At 60.6% G+C, this 21,606-nt stretch overlaps 2 protein-coding genes across 14 annotated transcripts in view; one reads left to right on the top strand and one right to left on the bottom strand.

The window, feature by feature from the left end:
* The window catches only part of Evc (EvC ciliary complex subunit 1), a 51,958-nt gene extending 41,820 nt beyond the window's left edge, over positions 1-10,138 (top strand). The window contains exons 15-21 of one of the 4 annotated variants that reach the window (XR_013425667.1): positions 685-891; positions 3,173-3,342; positions 4,744-4,855; positions 7,699-7,825; positions 8,201-8,294; positions 8,936-9,047; positions 9,487-9,514. Coding sequence is in view for 3 of the 4 variants with exons in the window: in XM_021722209.3 (XP_021577884.2) it covers positions 685-891; positions 3,173-3,317; positions 4,744-4,855; positions 7,699-7,825; positions 8,201-8,294; positions 8,936-9,047; positions 9,487-9,568 (879 nt within the window). In the remaining variant the exon portion in view is untranslated. The other 3 variants (XM_021722209.3, XM_078021001.1, XM_078021002.1) reach the window with 3 other exon arrangements.
* Positions 10,139-15,026: 4,888 nt separating this feature from the next.
* LOC110597529 (dihydropyrimidinase-related protein 1) overlaps positions 15,027-21,606 on the bottom strand; it is a 153,527-nt gene continuing 146,947 nt past the window's right edge. For all 10 annotated transcript variants that reach the window (XM_078020993.1, XM_078020992.1, XM_078020991.1 and 7 more), the window contains 3 exons: positions 19,957-20,136; positions 18,632-18,797; positions 15,027-16,009 (listed from right to left, as the gene is read on the bottom strand). In XM_078020993.1, coding sequence (XP_077877119.1) covers positions 15,918-16,009; positions 18,632-18,797; positions 19,957-20,136 — 438 coding nt within the window. In that variant the 3' untranslated portion in view covers positions 15,027-15,917. The remainder of the gene's footprint in view (positions 16,010-18,631; positions 18,798-19,956; positions 20,137-21,606) is intronic.

Raw genomic sequence — 21,606 nt, 5'->3', positions numbered from 1 at the left:
GTGTCCGCCAAACCCGGATCCTGCCGCCCCCGTCATTGGGGGTGCTGTGTGAACCTGCTGGGGCATCGTAACGAGGTCACAGCCACAGTCCACATGGCAGAGCTGGAGTCTGGGGGGCTTGGAGTGGCAGGGCCAGCTCCTCCTGGGGCTGCTGCCCTCCATTGTCACATGGCCGTCCCTCCATGCATGTCTGGGTCCCGACCTTCTCCTCACTTGAGGTTACCAGGCTTATTGGATTAGGGCCACCCTAATGACCCCTTTATGTCTCCTTAAAAATCCTGTCTCCGAATCTGTCAAATCCCAGGGCCCTGGGGCTAGAACTTGAACATGTCAACTTGGGGAGGACACAGTTGAGCCCATGACAGTACCCCCCGTCGGTGCTCTGTGGCATCATGCCCAGTGAGGATTGCACCAGGAGACCTAAGCCAAGTCTAAGGGGGAACGAACAGTCAAGGGTGGGAGGAGGGCTTTGCAATGTCATGGAGGTTTCCATAGATCAAAGGGAAGACAACGGGCAGGCAGCAGACCCGGGTTTAAACCCAGCCGCTTGTCCAGCTCTCACGCCTGTGGCTCCTAAGCCCCAGGAGCAGCCAAGTTTCAAGCCACTGAGGCAGAGTTTCCCAGCAGCTGCAGCTGGCGTGGCCGGGCTTTGCAGCATAGGGCAGCAGCTGGGCCTCGTTGCAGGAGACGCGAGTCCTGGAGGAGGCCGGCCGGCTGGAGGAGGAGACGCAGCAGACGCGGCTGCAGCTCCAGCAGCAGCTGCTGGCCGAGGCCCAGGAAGCCGGGCAGCTCCTGCAGCAGCACTTGGAGCGAGCCATCGGGCAGGCACTGCTGGGGCACGCACGGAATGCCGCCACCAAGAGCCGGACCAAGGACAGGGATGACTTCAAGGTATGTGCCAGGGGCAGGAGGGACTGGGTGGAAGGGCCGGACACCTGGGCTGGTCCTCGCTGTGTCCTGCAGGGACCCTGCAGAGCTTGCAGCCACCCAGCCTTGGTTCCCCATCTGTAGGTGGGCTGCCCGCCTTCGAGGGAGTTGGGGCTCTGTCACACCGACGGCAGGTTTCGCTGCCGCCAGCCCCGTGCTGTCCTTCCAAGCAGTGCTACTGAGGTCATTGACTTGACTGTGGTTCCTCCTCTGCTGACAGTAATGGGAAGCCAGCGGTGGAGAACTGAGAAGGGAGCCCATCTACCCAGCACCTTCTCCAGTGCTCTGCCTGCCCTTCCTGGCCAGGTCTCCCACAGCCCTTGCACAGTAGGGTCATTCTCCTTCCCAATGCACAGATGGGAAAGCTAAGGCTCATGACTGGGCAAGACAGGTGTGAGTCCTCCGGATAGAGGGTGACCGGGTGGAGGCCAGAGCCGAGACTCCCAAGGCTGAGGTGGGTTTGCAGACCTTTGAGCTGTGGGGCTTGTGGTGGGACGTGGCGGCACCTCAGCTCCTCTTGAGAGTCCTTCCACCTGGGCAAATGAGTTGCCCTGCTAGTCCACTCCTGAGGTTGGCCCCACCTCCTGGTCCTTCAGAGGCTGGGGCAGTGCCCCGCAGGTGACATTGGGAAGGTCGCTCCCATGCCCTAAAATCCCCCTGCCCTACCTAGTGAGTGCTGCTGTGTGAACGTGGGCGGGGTGATCTGCAGGCGCATTTGGTCCTGGTGTCCAGAGTTCTGCTTACCCCAGAGGATGGCATGGTGCTGGGTTTCTAGAGGAGGTTGGCTGGCTCTCTGGGTGGATGGGCCATGTAGCAGGAAGGCAGGTGGGTGGCTGACCCAAGCAGAGACGGTAGGGGACTTCCTGCCTCCCAGCCACAGGTCCAGCTGGGCCCCGATGTGGATGTGGAAGCCTGCGGGGCGGTGGCAGGTGGCAGGACGGGGAGGCCCACTCAGCCCTGCTCCCCACAGCCCAGGTTCCGCACCTGCAAGGTCAGGCGCCTTTCACAGACGGTGCTGGGGAAGGAGCGCAGAGCGCAGCCTAAGCAGAGCACAGCCTGAGCAGACCGCTCAGTACTAAGTGGGCGTCATTTCTTGACCAAAACCCAGTCCTGCCCATACATGTCTGTCCATGAGGACACTTGAGGCTAACTCCTGCCTGCTGCCCGTCATCTGAGGAAGAAAAGGACGGTGACTTGGTCAGTGCACGACCAGCACATTCCCTGGGCAGGGCTCAGCACGTCCCTTCCTCTCTACTTTGGCCTGAGGGTATCACTCAGAAGTGTCATAGCTGCAAATGACAGGTGCCCTGCAGTGGCTCATGTGGGCAGAAGTCACACACCCAGGTGCATTCGTCCCTCAGCATCACACAGCACATACCCGGGCTCATTCTATAAACACAGGGCTGGGCCAAGCTCACAGTCTGGGACGCTGGCATCCTGGCTCAGGCTCTGGCCACGCCACACCCTGGCCGTGTGATCTCGTGGTGGGTGGCAGTGGAGGCAGTGCATTGTGGGGGAGGAACCCCGAAAGAGGAATCCATGGCCTGGGGAAGGAGCTGGGCTTGCTCCCTGAGTGCTGACCCTCTGGGAGGACTAGCTCAGGCTCCCACACGACCTCCCCAGTCCCTTGCAAGGACAGGTCCCCAGTGACCAAGGACCCTTGGCCTCCCCTCCTGTGGTTTCACAGCTCAGTGTTCCCACTCTGGGACCACACTTACAGACCATAGGCCTTGGGGACAGACCACGGGCCTTGGGAGACAGACCACAGCCAGTCGACAGTACCGCGTGATGAGAAATGTGGAGGGAGCGCTTCCAGCCAGCAGTGTCTGTGCTGGGACCCAGGACTGGGCTCTTTCCAACTCATGCTTCTGGCCGTTGTTGTCACTGTCATCATCATCCTCATTAGCGTCCCACATGACTGTTGCTGCTCCAGGTCTGCATTCCAGACAGGAGGAGGGAGGTGGCAGAGTCTCCCCCATCAGGACTCTGCCTGTTCAGAGAGGCAAGGCCCCCAGCAGACTCTGCCCGACTTTGCATCTTAGGACCAGAATGAGGCCATCGCGCCCATAGTAGGCCATCCTGACCTGGGATAGTAAGATTTGACCAACCAAGCGCCCTCTGCCTGCTCCCTGCCACTCCAGGTTGGGAGTGAGATGTCAGCCAGGCGGGGAGGCCAGCCCCCCACTGGGCACGGCAGCTGCACCTGTGACTTCCTGACCGCTTCCTCCTTCTCTTCTGCCCACAGGGGACGCTGGTGGAGACGGTGGTGGAGAGCGTCTATGCCACCAGCGCTGGCGTCGGCCCCCTGGTGCAGGCCTATTACCAGCAAGTCGGGAGGGTGATGCAGGACCAGGAAGAGAGGAAGCTACAGCTCCTGAAGACCCTGCAGGGTGCGCAGCTGGCCCCGGGACCAAGGTGGCCCACGTGGGGGGACGAGCGTGCCAAGCTGGGGCTAATTCTGAAGTGTCTTTATTTATTCACCCCTCTTCTTAAACCCAAAATGATTTTTTAAAGTCACGTAAAGAAACATACATGAATACAATAAGGTTTATAAAGCAGAGAGTCGGCGGCGGGCAGGACCCCGAGGTGACAGGGCAAGGTCATCGTCTGGACCAGCTGGGGGGCCTCCTTGGAGGTGAATGATTCTGTCTCTGGGTTCTTGGTGGCCAGAGGTGGAGCCACTCAAAGGCACTCCCATGCCCAGGGGTGAGGAGAGGGCAGCAGCCACTGTGACATTCCTGAGACCCTGAGACCCCCTCATAAAAGGCCACCAGGTGATGGAGCAGACAGTGTCCCCATTGCAGTGACAGCAGATAATGACATGCAGAGCCAGCTTCTCAAGGGCCATCCTCACACCCTCCCTCCTGCCGGCGGAGCTCAGGACAGGGCGGTGCTCCTAGATCTCGGACACTCTGCCTTTGGGAGCTGCTCTCGGCTGCCCTGTCCTGGGGACTCGGGGGAACCTGGCCCACACCCAGAGACAGGCAGAGGCTCTGGATTCCCCGTCATGGCTCTCCAGAGACAGCTGGGTTCCTTTAGCAGGAGACACATGTGCCTGTGAGCCACCGCAGGATGGGGGCACGGCCCCTCCCTCCCTGGCCTCAGCTCCCACTCTGTGGAAGGGGGCTGGGCTGGCCCCAGGCACCTCTGAGCTCTCCCTGCCCTTCCTGACCCCTGACCCTCACACAGTGAGCGCTGGGGACCCTGGAAACCCCTCCTCATCCAGCCCACCCTTCATGGGAGCCACAGAGGGTGGCCCGAGCTCATCCCAGGTCAGCCTCTCTGGGCTCCCACGCAGGTCCACGGCCTGGAGGGGGACCGGGAGGCAAAGCACCCATGACCCCCCAGAACTACTGCTGGGCATTGGGCGACTTGGCCAGCAGGACCTTGAAGCAGGTGCCCATGGCTGGAAGTGCAAACCTGCCCCTGCTGGGGTGGGGCGCTGGAATAACTCTGCTGGGGACAGGTGTGCACTGGGCTGCCCTCGCACTCCACCTGAAGTTTCTATCTTACCCTGTGTTTTCTGAGCATCTGAATCTGCAAACAGGAAAGGGCTGGGGGAAGGGCGCTGCTCCAGCTCCTGGGGGAGCCTAGGCCCGCCCAGCACCCCGGCTCCCTGCTGGGTGCGTCCACCTGCCTGTTCTCCTCCCTGCGCTGTCCCCAGGGTCCTCGCACACGCCTGCCTGTCCCAGCGCTGGGGCGAGTGGCGCACTGTGGGTGCAGGTGTGTCCTGCTCGGCCTCGGGCGCGGCCAGCCCAGCCCGCAGAGCTGTGCTCTCCCTGTGACATGACCCGCCTCGTGTCTCCCATGATCCAGGCCACAGAATGGACAGCTCCAAGCTGCGGAGGAAGCAAGAACTCGGGGACCCCGGGCTGGAGGACCACATGACAGGCGGCGCTCAGGGAGCCTCCCAGGCTGTCCACCAGAGGTGAGGCTCACGGTGGGCAGGGCGTCCCCCACGCAGGGATGTCCTCTGCCCCCCACACCCAGTGTGGAAGCCCCTGAGCCTCTGCCCACACCCTGTTCCCAGCGGCACCCGCACTAGCGCCCAGCACAAGGGAGGGTGAGTCAGGGTGTGGCGGCCACCCTGGTCCAGCTTCAGGTGGCAGCTGCAGCCCTAACGGGGCTCCTCCACCCCTGCTCATGCTCTTGGCTCCCTCAGGAGCAGACCTCGGGGTGGGGGTGGGTGTCCACCTGGAGGGACCCAGGGAGCCAGAAGGGAGGCAGAGGCAGGTGTGTCCCGTGACGGTGGCCGTTACCGTGGCCACAGACTCACAGGCGGAGGCCACTGCGTGTCCTCCCATGGTCTGTGGTCAGGAGGCCAGTTCTCTGCTTCTCTGGGTCTCGAGGGGAGGCAGGGCATCACCGCGGGGCTCTCCCTGGAGGCCGTGGGGGGGTTCACTTCTGAACTTGACGGGGTTGCTGTGGAACGAGGTCCCATTTGCTGGCTGGCTGTCACATGGGCCACCCTCACCCCCAGGGCCTCTCTCTGGTCCTTGCTCGGGCCCCAGGGCCAGCAATCAGCAGCAGTGACAGCACCTGGGGTCACGCCTGCGGGCCCTGCGCCTTCTTCCCACCTGGGAGAGGTTTCTCTGCCCTCAGGGGCTCAGCCGATGTGGACAGGACCCACCCGGTCACCCAGGCTCATGCCGGGACCTTGCAGCCTGTGGCCCTGGTCACACCTGCGGATCTCCCTTGCCATCTGCAAGGGCTCCGGGATCTGAGCATGTTTGGGGACACGGCCTGGGATGTGGCCAGCTCTGGGGACGTCGTGTGGCCCAGCACAGTGGAGGGGAGGCCTTGAGGCAGCGAGGCTGTGCCCACCCTGGAGCTTCAGAGAGCTGCGCAGACAGCGCTTTCCAGGGAGGCCACGGGGCCAGGGTCTCCACTCCCCTCTCCAGGGCTGGGGGTCCAGCCTGGAGGGCTGACTCGCCTGCCCGTCCAGTGCCCCGGCTAGGCCCCACACAGCCTTGCGGCCAGAGAGAGCCCTGGGCCACAGGCAGGTGCTTGGCGTAGGGTCCCTGGGCCTTGGGGAACTACTGTGGCATCAGCAGCCTCCTGTGGGCTGTGGGGTGGAGCCCCTGTAAGTGCCCGCTTTTTTCCTTGGCCACTAGGTGGGTACCAGGGCAGTTCCTGCCCTCTGTCCAGGAGCTCCAAGCCTGGAGGGAGAGTAAAGAATCAGTGATCAATCAGTGGGGGTGCCAGGGGGCAGGGCTGGACCACAGGGGAGGATCCCTTGCCTTGTCCTGCCACCAAAGGTGGTAGAAAGACAACAGCCATGCAGTCGAACAGAGGGAGCCTGTCACAAGCACTGTCTGGCCCCTCCGCACGTCGGCAGCCCGTGTAGATGACGAGCACTGCAGCACCTGGATCAAGCTGAGCCTGACACTCCCACTGTGAATTCTCCAACTGGTCATTAGCCGTGGTCAGCAAAGGCCCTGCTATTGCACTGCAAGGTCTGGGCTTGCCCCGACTCTCCACACCGTGCTCGGCAGTGCCCGGACTTGGGCACAGGAGCATCAGGGGGCTTTCCCACTAAACCTGCTACACCTGGGACTCAGGGAGCCGGAGGGGAGCCCGGGCACTAAATTGTTCACACATGCACACAGACACGCCCAGGGACTCAGATGGCTGTGGCCCAGGGACTCCACTATGACCCAGGTCATCTAATGGGGGGGGAGGCCCTGGCCCAGCCCCACCTGGTGTAGGGAAGAGGAAAGTCAGGCCTGGTGTGCTGGGGTGAGCGCTGGCGCAGCCTCTGCAGGGTGGGGAGGGCCTGCCTCCTTGTCAGGGGCTCCTGCCTTCACCTCCCGCCCTCCCCACCCTGGGCAGAGCTGGGGGGGCGGCCAGTCTCCCATCTCCCCGTCTCCCAACCCAGTGCCTCCTCAGCGGGCAGGAGAACAGCGAGGGGCCACAGGAGGTGGATGGGACAGATGGCGTGTCACAGAGGAAGGACGGGGACTGGCGGGGCAGTGGACAGACGGGGTGGACGTTGCAGCAGACAAGACATGAAGCCAGGTGGCTCTGTGTGCCTTGGGGGCCCCCATGTGGACAGCTGCTTGCCGATGCTGCAGGTGGCATCTGCCTTCAGTTCCAGAAACTCAGCCCTTTCCAAAAATCCAGCCTGGGAGATGAAGGGGGCGGGGGTAGTGGAGCCGGGGGTCTGAGTGAGCCTGTGGGCCGAGGGGAGGCAGGAGTCTGCGCCCCAGAGGGAGGTGGGCTCAGGATCAGAGGGAGCCTCGGCCCCAGCTGTCCCCCTGCCTCTCAGGGTAAAGGGGCTGCCTTATTCCGGATTTCTCTTTTTCCGGAGGAAAAAGCCTCCTGTTTCACAGGGAGGGGCCAGGGCCGTTCTGAGATTTAATCAGGATGCAGCCGGGCCCTGGCCTTTGAGGAGAATGTTCCTCCCTGGGTAAGATGGTTTGCTCCGGAGAAGAGGCCACTTCCTGCCCAGCCCTGTGGCAGCTGTGTGTCCACAGGCAAGCCGCGCCTCTCCGCCTCTCTGCCTCTTCCTCTCTGTCCTGCTGATGTCCCCAAGCCCACCCCAAGGATCGAGACAAGAGTGCCTGAGAATCTTGTCGACTCCTTGGTGTTGGGGGCCTTGACAATGTCCCCAGTGTGTGGCTGCTGGACACTGGGCCCATGCTCCTCTCGGGTACCCGGGGCCCAGGCGGTCACTAATCCCACGGCACGGTGGGCCCTTTGGGAAGGTTCACGTGGGGGCTCCGAGTGACTGTGGCCAGGGCAGCACTGACCTTCTCCCTCCCCCACCAGGCTGCTGTCGCAGCAGAGGCGGCTCCTGGCCCAGTTCACGGAGCACCAGCGGCTCCGCCTGGAGGCGCAGAGGCAGAAGGCCCGGGTCCTGGACCAACTGGAGGCCCAGCTGGAGACGCAGCTGCAGGTGAGAGTCTAGGAGCAGCCAGAGATCTCCCCACAGTGGGCAGCGATTAGAGGGCAAGGACAGGTGTGCCCAGGTTGTGTGGCGCTGGTGCCAGGCGCGAGGTCCTGTCCTGCTGCCACCACCTCCCTGCAGGCCACCATGCCTCCCACCCTGTGTCATCTGTGAACGGGCTCCACAGCAGAGCTGGAGAGGATGCCCAGTCGCCTGGCAGGAGGTGCCCACCCTGCCTTCTGCCCTGCTGGGGCCTCTCCAGGGCACTTCAGGAAACCCTCCTCCCTGCTGGGGACGCGTCTGCCAGCCTCCTGGACAGCGTCAGGCCCTGTTGGGGGAGGGGCTCGGGGAGGGGCTGCTGACCCTCCCCCACTTGCACATCAGGACGCGGAGCAGACCTTCATCTCGGAGCTGGCAGCGTTGGCCCGCGTGCCCCTGGCAGAGAACAAACCGCTCTCCAGTAAGCGCGGGCTGCCAGGTAAGTCATGGTGTCCCCGCCGCAGGGGCAGAGCCTCTGCACTGAGACCAATGTCCACCTCCCGTCCACCGCTGACCAGCTCTGGGGCCTCGGGCTCAGCCTCTCTGGGCTTCATGTCCGTGTCTGTAATGGGGCAGGCTCAGGGCACCCGGGACCTGGTTCTCCAGCCAGGGCCATCCCAGCCCCTGGGTCGGCTGCCCCCCAGCTGTGTCTCCGACTCTGTTCCTACCTGTTTAGTGGGAAGATGAGTCCCCTCCCCTGCCAGTGAGGGAATCAGGGACGTCCCAGGCGGTGGTAGCCTGGTCGTGGGAGGGTTGCTCTGAAGGCCAGCACACGGACCCCTGAAGGCAGACGCTCCGTGCCAGCTGATCTCGGCACCCTAAGTCCCGAAGGCCCCTGGGTGCAGTAGGAACACGGCCTGGCAGGACTGGTCAGGTCCCAGCTCTGCCACTGATCGGCTGTGCTGGCCTGGGAAAGCACGTGGCTCCTGGGCCTCGGTTTCCTCGTCCGTGGAGTGGGTACCACGCAGTGACGCAGCAGGGCCCACTGGCCACCGGGTGCTCGAGAACAGTCAGGCCTGGTTGGCCCAAGGCCGGAGGAGCTGTCCGAAGTCCCAGACCAGGGTCCTCTCTCTTCCGCAGAGAAGCCTCTACGGACCAAAAAGAAGAAGCCCCTGCCTCGGGAGAGAGGGGACCCAGGACTGCCCAGTGATGGTGACCCTGCCTCGGGGGACCACGCCTCAGGGCCCCTCAGGTACAGCAGGTCCCCATCTCTCACCTCTGCGCTCCCTCGCCACCCACTGTGCCTGGTGTCTGGGTGGGAGGCCGCCCCTTCTCCAAGGCCCTTGGAGGCCCAAGAACAAGGGGCGTGAGCGTGATTGAGGGCAGGAGCCGGGGCCACTCGGTGGCAGCTGGCATCACTGCGGCTATCGCTTTGGCCCATCTGGCTAGGAGGGGACACGGCCTCCAGGCCCTGTTGGCATCCAGCCAGAGCCACACACCCTGCCCTCCTCCTCCAGGGCCAGCACAGGCCGCCACCTGTGTGAGCTGCCGTCAGCTGGCAGCCCCAGGGTCGGAGGAACCAGTGTGTGTCACCGTGTAGACGACCTCGGTCACTGCTGACACCTCATAAGTGGCATCACTGAGCCTGGTGTCAGGCAGGGCACTGACCGCTGGCCTCTTCCCACTTTCAGCAGCCAAAGGCCAGGTCAGCAAGAAGCCGAGGCTGGTGTCCGCGAGGACGGGAGGCAGGTGCTGAAGAGGAGCCATCTGTAGCTCCAGGCTGCTGGGCAGGCCTGTGCCTGGGTGTGCAAGGCCTGTCCCCGCCACACCCCGGGGGACATGGGGGCAGTTGTGAGAGAGGACGGAGTGGGGGGAACTGGCCAGACGGCCACACCTGAGATGGTTGGGAGCTCCTCCTAGCCGTGTCCAGCCCGCTCAGCTCCCTGACCGGGGCGACTCCTCCTGAGAGGAGGCCGCCTGTGCCCAGCTCTACCCGTGTCCTGAGGCTACCAGAACCTGCCTCCCACAAGCTGAGGTCACCTGGAACAGCCCAGGCACTCTGCTCCCCAGCTTCTCCTCCCAGTGCTCCCAGGAGGGCCTCTCAGACTTGCTGTATTTCCTGGATCTGAGGCCATTCCCTGGTCCCTCCATCCCCCTCCACCCGCCAGTGGCTGCCCAGCATGCCCATCAGGACCACGTCCTTGCTTGGTACTTTCTGTCCTTCGACTCAGCCAGCACCAAGAACTGGTCACCAAGACAGTGTCTGCATCCCGGGGCCAACAACCCAGGACAGGCGGCTTCCTCAGCGCTTCCCGCTGTGACTAAAAGACCTGATGAGAACAATTTCATGGGAGAATTCATTTGGGGCTCACGGTTTCAGAGGCTCAGTCCGTAGACACTGGCTCCACCTCGGGCCGCAGGTGAGGGGGACGTCATGGGGAAGAGTGTGGTGGAGGGCAGCAGCTCACACGATGACCGGGAGGCAGAGAGACTTCGCTCTCCAGACACAATACACACCCAGCGCCCCTCCAGCCGCACCCACCTGCCGACAGTGAGCACTCACCAGTCCCCTCAGGTGGGTGATTCACTGATGGGCTTCAGGCTCTCATAACCCATCGGCTCTCCTCTGCTCCTTCCTGCATTGTCTCACAGTGAGCTTTGGGGGACACCCACCTCCAAACCATTACACGGACCATGGAATCCTGGTCCCCAGGCCTCTCCTGACCCATGTAGGCCCAATGTCAGGGACACCTGTCAACCACAGCAGGGCCTCTTCTTCGGAGCACAGGGAAGCACACAAAGTCTTCCTTGGGCTTCACAGGGGAGGGCTGAGTTCTTCCCCCTGACACAGACCCCAAGGAGAAGTGTCCCTGGGGGATGGATCCTGAGAACATCCAGAGGCGCCCAGACCAGCCCCACATACGCCATGGTGGGAGGCCTGCTCTTGAGAGGTTCCCTCAGTTCCACAGTGGACACTGGTGAGGTCACCCCTTGTTTGGGGTTGAAAGCTGCTGGTAGAAAAATGGGGTCACGTGTTTCAGACCCACATCAAAGCAGAGCCAGGGGGCCATGGGTCAGGAGCTGTTGCTGGCCCATCAGAGGAGAGATGGTCTGTCACAAGGCCATGCAGCAGGGAGCCCCAGGCCAATGGTGCTACCAACCAGCAACCCAGCTGGCTGGGCACCTCCATGACCAAGGAACGTGGTTCTCACGGTGCCCAGGCTCCACCTGCTCTTCACAGCTCTCCCAGACCTTGACCTCCCTGGATGCGTGTGTGACCGTCCTAACAGGTGTGCCCAGGTCACAGTGTCCTGCAGTCCTGAGTAAACCCATGGATGTGGAGAGCAGCTCTGCTGTGTCACTCTGGGCTGGTGGGCAGGTGCTGTCCTGTGCATGGTGGGGTGTTTAGCAGCACCCCCGGACTTGACCCATGAGACCACAGGACCAACCCCAGGATGTCTCCAGCACTGCCCAGTGTCCCCAGGGTCGTTGTCCATGGGCTAAGGAAATGGGTGCCTGTCCTGGTCAAGCCCAGGACGTGACAGCTGTGTTTCCACAAACTTCCAGGACATGATGGGCTCTGGTTTGGGGACTGGGTGGCTCAGGGACCCTGACTGGGGGATTTTCTGGGCTATGAGTTTTGCTTTCTCAAAACCTAAGTTAGACTCTGCTGGTGCAGGTGCGGCTCCTTCCTGGAAGCGGCTGCTGAGTCCTGTTAACTAACCGGGAGGTGGAGACCCTTGAGCCCTGGACGCGGGTGGGATTTCTAACGTTACCCAACAGTGCCCTCTGGTGGCCTGAGGAGACGCTGCGTCGGTCTGCAGGGTCCTTTGTGCCGCGTTCTCAGGGCACAGTTTGCAGACATCACTTCTGTGTTATCTGTCACAAGGGTCCTTGCACAGAGGTGCCCTAAGGCAGATGGTGCCTGTGTCCTGGATGCCCAGTTTGGTGGCAGGTGTGCCCAGTGCAGACCCCACCCCCACCCCCATAGCAGCAGGACTGGCCAATTAACCTGAGATTAATTAGGTCTTAGAAACATGGCAGGCCAACTGTGAGTGCCAATTTCAGGACATCAGGCTCAGCCACACCTTCCCAGCTGAGGAGGCTCCCGGCTGCTCCCCACCCCACCCTGCAGGTGGCCTTCATGGCTGCCTTGGGTCAGCAGATCCTGGATTTGTTCTCAGGTGTGGCTTCCTCGGCCCCAGGGGACGTGTCCTGCCCCACCCTACTGCCCACCTGTCCTGCTTGGCATGGCTTTGGCCATGTGACTCCACAGACTTGGGGACACCCTGAGGGGAGGGGCTGGAGGGGTGGGCTGAGTCAGGCACAGGAGGACGGGCAAGGAAGCCCCAGGATGCCCTCCACGGCCCTGGCCCCGCCGTGGTGGCCTCCAGTTCTCAGTATGGGATGCAGGTGGCTATGGTGGTGGATGGAGGTGGAGCTGGCAGGGGACGTGGGTGATAGCGTCAGGGGCTGGTCACCTTCTCTGACGGTGGTGACCTAGGACCTGAGCTGGGGACTCCAGGGTGTGGCCAGTGGGGTTCCCCTCCACAGACTCCTCTGGCCTGTGTGGTGCCAGGGCTGTATTTGATTCCTCCTGAAACCAGGGCCAGGAGGGCCGGCGGCCGCTGCTCCAGAAGTCTCCCCCTGCTCTTTTCTCCCCCCACCCTTTCCCCTTGGAGGAAATTCCACCTGATACATTCTTACACACACAGAACCCAGCCTTAGTGCTGGTCACCGAGGACCTGGACAGGGCAATGGCCATCCCAACCTCAGCAACCTTTTGGCACCCTAGAACCCCGGGCCTGGCCCATCTGGAGAGCAGCCCCGCCCGTAGTCTAGAAGCCACCTGTGAGTGAGACCGTCCCCCTGTGGCCAGGGGCCACGGCCTGGGTCCCCTCCTTTGGGAACCTCCGCAGATCTGCAGAGAAAGACGAAGCCCATCTGCTGAGTCCCTGTGGGTTCACGATGCTCTTTTCTGGCCCTTGCTCCCCTGGTGGACCTGACGGGAGAAGCTCTGGGTGAAGGACCTTCTCAATGCACATGGCGCGGCCCACGCCTTCCCTGGGAAGAGAACGTGGAGGGTCTCTGTGCTTTTGTGGGGACAGTAGCTCTGCTCAGCTGTGACATCTGACAAAAGGCTGAGCAGCAGCCTTTTGTCCATGCTGTGACTGAGGTGACCCGACGGCCTTGGGGTGAGCAGCGAGCTGGGCGGCACGGGAACCCGGGGGAACCCGGGCGCACGCAGTGGCGCGCACCAAGGAGGCCAGTCTGCCTCGCTTTTTCAGACTCCATGTTCTGTCTGGGGGTGAGGAGACACGCAAACCAACCCAGGAGGGCCGGGAGTGGCCTTCCTGGGACAGCAGAGCTGACTCGAGTGTTAAGGACTCCCAGCTGGTGGGCCTCATGTGGGTGACATGGCTGTGGGGAGATTGCCGCCGTGGAAATCGGCAAACACTAGGCCAGGGCCTTCCGGCCCCACCTGCAGCCACATCTGTTTTCCTGCAGGTCCCTGACCACCAGGTCACAGAAGGCCCCTGTGGACTGACACGTGTATGTAACATTTATCATGGTGATGGACGAGAGAGTCATTGCCACTGACTGGGGAAATGTGAGGGGTCCAGTAACACTGTGAGCTCTCGCATGTCACGGGAAAGAATGACCCTGGGGACCCGCCCCTCAGTACACAGGAGCATCCTCCAGGCGGGGCTCATAGGCCTCAAAGCGAAAGATAAAACCTCAAGAAGAAACCTAGAGGACTACCCGGTGGGCAGCTTCATGCCCGCCCCTCTAGCACCCAGGGCCAGGGCCCTGCTCCCCGGAGCCTGTGAGGCGCTGGCTGTGGGGAGGGAACCAGTGGCAGCTCCTGCAGCTTCCTGAGAAACTCAGGCCCCAAGACCCAGGAGACACAAGAAAACTGCGTGCCTTGAAAGCCCTGCTCAGCTCAGCCCCCAAGAACTGCCATGCCTTGCCCGAGCCCATCCCCTGTCCCCTGCAGCGGGGCCCCTTGGAGGGGCAGGTGGTGGGCTCCAGGACCAGAGGGTCAGGAAGAGGCCCCACCAGTCTTCTAGGGAACAGGATGTCAGGACAGATCCTGCTTCTGCTTCTCCCCCCGGGGGACTCGGCCTGAGGCCACAGGCAGGTGCACACCCCTGCCCCCAGCTGCACTCTCCAGAAGCTTCCTGTGCAGCCCTTGGACAGTCCAACTGGGTCAAGACCGAACACCCGTAACGCCTACGTCCATTCCTGGCCTCTCTGAGCCTTTAGCTTTGTCTCAAGAATCCGCCATGGGCCAGCGTCAGCACCTCTCTGGACCTCACCAAGGTATCCTCACCAAGTTGAGGGGCGGGGAGAGCAGGGCCACCCAAAGCCATGGCCTCCAGGGACAGTCAGGCTCGGGAGTTACGGGCAGGAGCCTGGGCTCTGACACTGGGATCTTGGAGAAGCCATTGAGGTCCGACTCGGTTTCCCCACTGTAAATGGGGTGCTAGGGTTTGGTACAGTTTGGGTGTCCCCAACGCTTCAGGTGTTGCCATGTAGGCCCACTGTGAGGCACGGAGAGGGCGGAGACCGTCCCACCATGGAGTGCAGAGCCGGGGCCATCAGGAGGTGATGAGATGGGAGGAGGGCAGGGACGCACGTGAGCTTTATAGGAAAAGGCAAGAAGCCAGCAAAGCGTTATGTCCTTCCAGTCCCTGGCCACGAGATGCCTGGCACCACCTTGGGCCAGCCAGTAGGAAGGCCATCGCCAGAGGCCCGTCAGCCTCGCACACCCCACTTGACTCAGGAGAGAAATCCTAAAGTTGATTGTCGGAGACATCCCATTACAGTAATTAGAAGAGACTCATTCACGAAAGTCACAGTCACACTGCACACAGCCCGACTCGGAGCAAGCGCAGACAGGTGCAGCCTGCGTCCTCATCGTCATCATCCTCTACTTACAGCTCGGGAGGCAAGCACCTTTGCCAAGCTTTTGCTCCTCCTTAGAACGTGTGTGTGTGTGTGTGTGTGCGCGCACGTGCGCGCATTTCCTGGGAATGGAGGGAAGAGCCCAGCCGCTGGCCATACCCTGTATCTTCCCATCCAGGGCTCTGTCTAGACTGAAGCCTTCGGAGACGGCTCTCCTCCCCCCCTGCCTCCCCCAGTATCCTGAGCATCGTCCACCACTCAGTTATCCCAGGGCTGCAGGACCCCAGCGCTTCACCCACCCCAAGCGAACACGCCAGCCAGGTCGGTGGGTGGTTTGTTTTATTTTTTCACAAGCTTTGAATTCAGAAATAAGAGCCACGATTAGTCAGTTATTAAGTAAAAATGGGGGTGATTGATTACAAAGGAAAACTGTACAAAACTTTAAAAATCTGACTGCCCCATGGACCTCCTGGAGGGACCAGGTGGCAGGCAACCCGGGGGCAGCCTTCGGTACACCGTCACTGGCCCCGTGGGGACGCAGACCCCTGTGAACCTGGCTGGGTCTCAAGCCCAGAGCTGGCTGAAGAACACACAGACTGGAAGGGCATCGTGGTGAGTCACAAGCGTCACAGAGACCGGCTGACGCAGGACGGGGAAGGTGTTTCTCGTGACCAAGGGGAAGGCTTCCCTGCCGTTCTGAGAGCCACAAACCTCGACGGGGTGGGCTGGGGCGGACGGGCTTCTCTCTGGTGGGCTCGGGCGGGGGCAGTGAGGACACAGCTTCATCTTGGGAGTCCGGGAACTGCCCCGAGGGCTGCGGTCCACATCAGTCCCTGGCGGTGTTCCCGCGGACACTCTCACGGGCTCGGGTGCAAAACTCAGCAACATGCACAGACTATCCTAGAACTGCTACAAGGGCGCAAAGGAACCACCGCTCAGGGCATTGCAGAGCCGTCGGAAGTGGAGGGGACAGGACAAGAGGGCGCCACACCTGTGGTTCACTAGGGAGGGGAGGAAAACACCATGCTGAGGTGACTCGGAGGGACGCGCAAACACACCACACTAGTACCACTTCTTCCTAAATAAAAAAGGGAAGAACATCATTCGGTTTCCCCCGTATCAGCACCAACTAAAACCGTGGGCTCCAGAAACATGGACAGGGAGAGGATGGGCACGATTCCAGAATCCTTCACTCGCCGTCCGCCCGTCCACGTCAGCCCAGGCTGGTGATGTTGGAGCGGCCGCCAGGGGGCGCCACGATGCGATGGCCAGTACGCCTGGGGTTGTTGTCATCTATCTGGGCACCTACAAGAGACAGAGTCATCACTTCTGGACGAGATCTGCTAACCTCAGCTCAACTTGACGATTCTGAAGGCTGAGTGTTCTGCACTGTACCCACCTGGTGCACACTGTGTTCTGTCTTGAAATGTCCAGGTCACCTCTGGGCAGCCTCCTGGGCCCCCAGAGCAGACCACTCTCTCCTCTCCCCTCTCCGTCCCTGGGTCACCCTCCTACAGCCCTGTCCACTTGTGCGTGAACAGGAGAATTTGACATTCTTGAAACAGGTGAACATCCACTTATTGTCAGCCTACTGTATGCAGACACAGGCTCAGTGCTTTAGCAAATATCACTGTGTTTGGAGCACATGACAATACAGGGAGGGTGTGTTTTGTCCCTCTGTAGAGGAGGAATTGAGGCTCAAGGTGCGTACCTTGAGGCATAGCTAGCGGCAGGGAAGCCAGGATTCAAGGCCTAGCTGGTGTGTCTCCAAAGTCCCCACTCCTCTGCATAGTATTCCCTGCTCCTAAAGTACTCCATGGATGGCGTGGAGGGGTGGCTACATAAGTGTGCATGGGCGTGTGCAGGAGCACATTCATCATCCAGAGCTGGTTTACCCCTTCATTTGTAATGGGCAAATCTGCTTGTGGGGAGCAGTATTTTGTTTTAAATCTTCAAAGCCAACTTCTAATATTATGCATTTTCTTTCAGTCAAACACAGATTTAAAACTCCAGCAGCAAGCCCCATTCCTGGCAATCAATATTCACTGAAAGAGAACAGTGAGCAATGTGTAGGCTGACATGTGGGAGCTGTGACGCAGGCCTGAGGTCCAGTTGGAGACTCAAGTTTTAATACAGATGATGCTTTGACCTTGGGTAATTTGAAATAAATCATCCCCCCCACCCCTTGGCCTCATCTTCTTTGCTGAAAAACAAGATCATCAGGCCAGTTGAGGCCCCTCCTGTGACATTCTATGGCCTCTCTGTGTAAGCCACGAGGAGCCAGGCTCAAGAGTACTGATTTTGTCTTCTCCCGTGGTTCCACTGGTGGACGCTTGTCTTCCTGGTAATTCGCAAATCTGCTCGAGGGTTAGGAATCAGGAGTCAGTCAGCACGGAATACACCTTTCCTCCTCATGACCCTCTGTGCCTCGATAGCTACACATCTGGGATCTGACAATACTCACTTGACAAAGGACAATAACAAACCACGCTACGTCTGTGTAACAAGACGCTCTGCCGAGCTGGGAGGCCCTCTGTGATTCCCTCACTCTGATTCCATCACTCATCAAGGTGCCAGGGTTTCAAAGAGGACCGAGAGCACAGCAGGGAAGGGCGGGTGTGGCGGGGCCCTTCCACAGCCTTCTAATCTCTTTGCTATCCTTATCTAAAAGGAATCTCCTCCGCCTGTCTACCTATAGTTGTCCAATGTCTCATTTCCTCTCTTGAGAACAGAGGTCCAGTCTGCCAGGTCCTCGAGACGTGTGCTGTCCTCAGTGGCTCTTCCCAGCATCAAAACAGTCCCTGCATGTGGACCGAGCACCCAGGGAGACCCTGGACAGGCACCAGGGTCCACACGGTGCATCAGTGACTATCTGTAAACCCTGGAACCTGTGTGTGGGCAGCTCTTCCCTAAGAGGCTCGTGGACAGGGAGGTGGCCTTGGGGCCCCGACGGCATCACCAAGGAGACCTGCTCTGGGCTGGGAGGCTCTGCCCCCACAGTTTAAACTGATAACTCATCGTCTCCCTCCGCCCTTCCACTGCTGCCAAGCTGGTCCCCTTTCCGGACAGGAGTCGCACGCTATGCCTCGTGAGCCCCATTCAGCCCATTCGCCACCTTGTTGTTTGTTTCCTGGGTACTGGGGAGGAAACCCTGGGCTCTGCACACACTAGGCAAGCGCTCTACCATGAAGCTACGGCCCAACCCCTTTTTATGTTGTGTTGAGACAGGTCCGCCCACTGCCTGTGTCTATAGGGCTCATGAGCGTTTTTACATCTTTAAAAAAATGGTCACAGTTTTAGTGGCTATTTAATACAACCACTGGAGTTTTGCCTGTGACTCACAGAGTCGGAAATATTTCCTATCTGGCCCTTTAACAGAAGTGTGCTAACTCCAGAGCTGAGTTGTGGCTGTCCATTTATCACCACCCTGGCTTCCTGGCACCCACACAGCGGGCGCTGACACCTCCCAGTCTGTGGACAGTTCCCCTCTTGGCTCCCAGCGTGCACGTGGGCGCCCTCATGTGGCCGGCTGGTGAAACAGCAGGCACATGCCCCAGGGCCTTAAGGAATAAACGCCCACGAGTCTTGATTTTGGAGCACTGAGTTCTGGGATCTTGACACCAAATTTTCTGGGACCTCAGTTTCTTCTCTAAATAGGAAAAAGATCATGGACCACACAGGCGATTGTGAGGATAAAATAAACCCACAGAAGATGGAACTGCTTCCTCGCCACGGCAGACTGCCCAGCCCAGCCCTGCGCCCACATCTCACTCACAGGGTGCAAACGCTCACAAACAAGGCCAGAAACAACCTGCTGGCCCCAAGGACCTCCCTGCCCACGCTGCCTGCCCAGGACAGGGGAAGGGTGCCCCTGCGCTGCTCGCCTGAGGAGCAGGAAGGTCCCGGTGACCGGGGGACCGCGCCTACCTGACAAGCTGAAGTTGGACTGGTGGAGGTTCCTGATGGGCGGCGGCTGGTGTTTGGAAGGCGAGGATTTGGCAGAAGGAGCCGGAGTGGCATATTTGGGTGTAGCTGGCACCTCGTACACAGGACCGTCGTACATGCCCCTGGAGACCCCTTGCAGGGCAGAAACCTAGACAGAGGGAGAGGTGACCCCCATGGTGAGCACATGCCCTCCTGTGTCCCCTGCTCAGACTGGGCTGTGCCCTGCCGCAGGACAGGAACCTGAGATCCCAGGCCTCATGTACGCGTGTGCACACACTCACCTGAGCCCCACTGGCCACACACACACACCACACTAGTGCACACACATAAGACAGCACCCACATGCTCCTGGACACGGGTATGCTCCCAGGCACGCGAACAGGCACTTGCTGGCTCTGCCTCGCTGCTTCCCCAGGTCCACATTCCCACCTGATGACAGCATCTGTGCAATGTGGTGTCTCTGAACTGGCACGGCCCCTCCTGGGAGACGCAGGGGGCCAGCAGGTGGATAGGGAGCATCCCTGGGTGCTGGGGGTCTGGGAGGAGGGGTCCGGACTGTTCCGTGGAACAGCAGTGGCAAAGCCACTGGTAATGCCATTGATAAAGACCAGGGAGAGGGGGAGCCCGCACATCCCCAGCACATTATGCACGATGCACGCACACACACGCATGTTCACACGCACAGACACACACAACTGGCCCTCCTGGCGCACAGCCTTTGCTGGCTCCTGTGGGAAGCAGGTTGCCATGGTGATGGGATGTGTGGCAGGGAGGGTCCACCTGGCTGTGAGTTTCCCCTCTGGGCTGCACAGAGGTGGGGACAGAGCCCACTCAGTGCCTGTTCCAGGACCTCCCAAAGTCAGGGCTGAGTCTTCAGGACGGAGGGAAAGGCAGACGCAAAACCTGCCAGGAAGGGGCGGAGGAGCCAGACCCAGAAGACACGGGGCTATTTATGCCCAGCAGATGGCCTGGCCCGAGGGCTGCCCAACTGTGTCCCTGGTGAGTCCTTCACGGCTCTGGGCAGCAGGGTTCTGAGAACTGAGGCTCCCGATACCTCCAGCAGGGGCGAGAGTCCCCAGAGGACGCAGGACGGAGCCCAGAGCAGCTCAGGAGTGTCCCTCCACAGCCCTCCCGTGCCCACAGTGCACACCTCTTTACAGTCTGCACGGCCTCATCTGGACCTCACTGCTGTCCTGAGACAAGAACCCGCCTGGATGAAGACAGGGAGGCACACGTCTGTGACCTCGCTCAACTCCCCAAGAAAGCGTGTCGCTCTGACCCATGCTGAGTCCCCCAGACCCGCTCACCTTGTTCCTGATCTTGACGCGCTGGTAGAGGTACTCAGGGAAGGGCTTCCGCGGGATGAAGCGGCCCACGCCCTTGTTGACGTTGATGTTTCCGTCTTCAAAGACGATCTTGCCCTGGCTGATGACCACCAGCGGCGAGCCGTGGCACTCCATGCCCTCGAAGATGTTGTACTCCACGGCCTGCGAGCCAAGAGCACAGCTGTACCCACTGTGGCTCCGAGGGTTTTCTCCACGGGAACCCGTCACGGAACAGCCAGGTTGCCTAACCTTAGGTCCCCAGCATTTCCTGGGGTCCTCCCACTCCGGAAACACCCCTGTCAGGGCTGGGCACTGTTCCACCCAGTCACACAGCGTGTGTGACCTGCACCTTGTCCCGGGGCACTGGGCCTGCTGGTGGCCTTGTGTCATCATCAGTCCTATGGTCCTGGGGCTTGGTGACTGAGACTAGTGTCCTGGGAGTTGGCCCGGGGCAGCTCCACCTACAGTGGGCGTTCTGTGTCCTTTTTTAAATTACTTTTTTAGGATCGCTTTCTAAAATTCAATTTACTAGATCAAAGGACTCAGGATGCATATCACCACACCATTTTCCAAAGGGGTCAGACCAGGTGACACCACCAGGGCCATGGGGAGGAGGCCGCTCATGTCACTCCGGAGCAGGGTGACGTCATGCTGTGGTTACCAGGTAGAAACGCCCCTTGCTCTCCCTCCTCCTGAAGGGAGCCTGGACCCTGCTGGCCACCGCCTCCAGCCGGCTGCTGTCCAGCGTGATTTTAAGTAGGTCATGTGTGGGGTTGAAAAAAAAGAATCAAGCAGGGCAAAGGGAATTCATGGCAGTGGTTCTCCAGCGCTGCTCGGAGGCCAGCGCCTTGGGGCGCTTCTCCGTCCCGAGACGTCTCTGTTCATGAACCCCTGCCTCACGCAGGTGCTCCATGACTTTTCAGGTGCGCCTCGATTTTTCTCCTGAGCCCAGAGACCGTCCCACATGCGCACGCACGCGGTCTGAAGTGCTCCTCCTGTGCTGTGCACCGCCACACCACCTCCCACGGACACACCCAGGTCCCACGGAGGGACAGCATCATTTCTGTTTCTGCTAAAGCCACAGTGAAATACCTCGCTGTACGTGCCCCACCCACAGTGTGCCCATCTCCAGACGTGGAGCCCAGGGCCACGGAACGTGGGTCTGCGCCCTGGCGGATCTGCCTTCCAAGAACAGGAGCACTGGGTCCCTTCCCCACCAGCACCCAGCCAGCACCCAGCCGGCTCGCCAGTTCCCAGTTCCACCACTTTGGTACCGTGAACTCCTGGTCAGGGTCCCTTGACATGCTAGTGCTGTAGGCAGGTGGGATCAGGCCTTTCTAAAGAGCAGACTCCGTTTCTACATCCCTCACGGGGCCACTGCTGTCTTTTAACGCTGCTCTGTGGACCAGGGTCTTGGTATTTTCCTGATTTCTAAGTACACATTAGATGGTAAAGAGTCTCTCCTGCATTATGTGTGGGGCACTGGCCACTGTCTTTTTTTTGGTGTGGGGGGGGAGTGGGGTACCGGGGATTGAACTCAGGGGCACTAGACCACCGAGCCACATTCCCAGCCCTATTTTGTACTTTATTTAGACACAGGGTCTCACTGAGTTGCTTAGTGCCTCGCCTTGC

The sequence above is a fragment of the Ictidomys tridecemlineatus genome, chromosome 9, assembly GCF_052094955.1.
Source record: "Ictidomys tridecemlineatus isolate mIctTri1 chromosome 9, mIctTri1.hap1, whole genome shotgun sequence".
Lineage (NCBI taxonomy): Eukaryota > Metazoa > Chordata > Mammalia > Rodentia > Sciuridae > Ictidomys > Ictidomys tridecemlineatus.
This window is presented reverse-complemented; position numbering and strand designations above follow the sequence as displayed.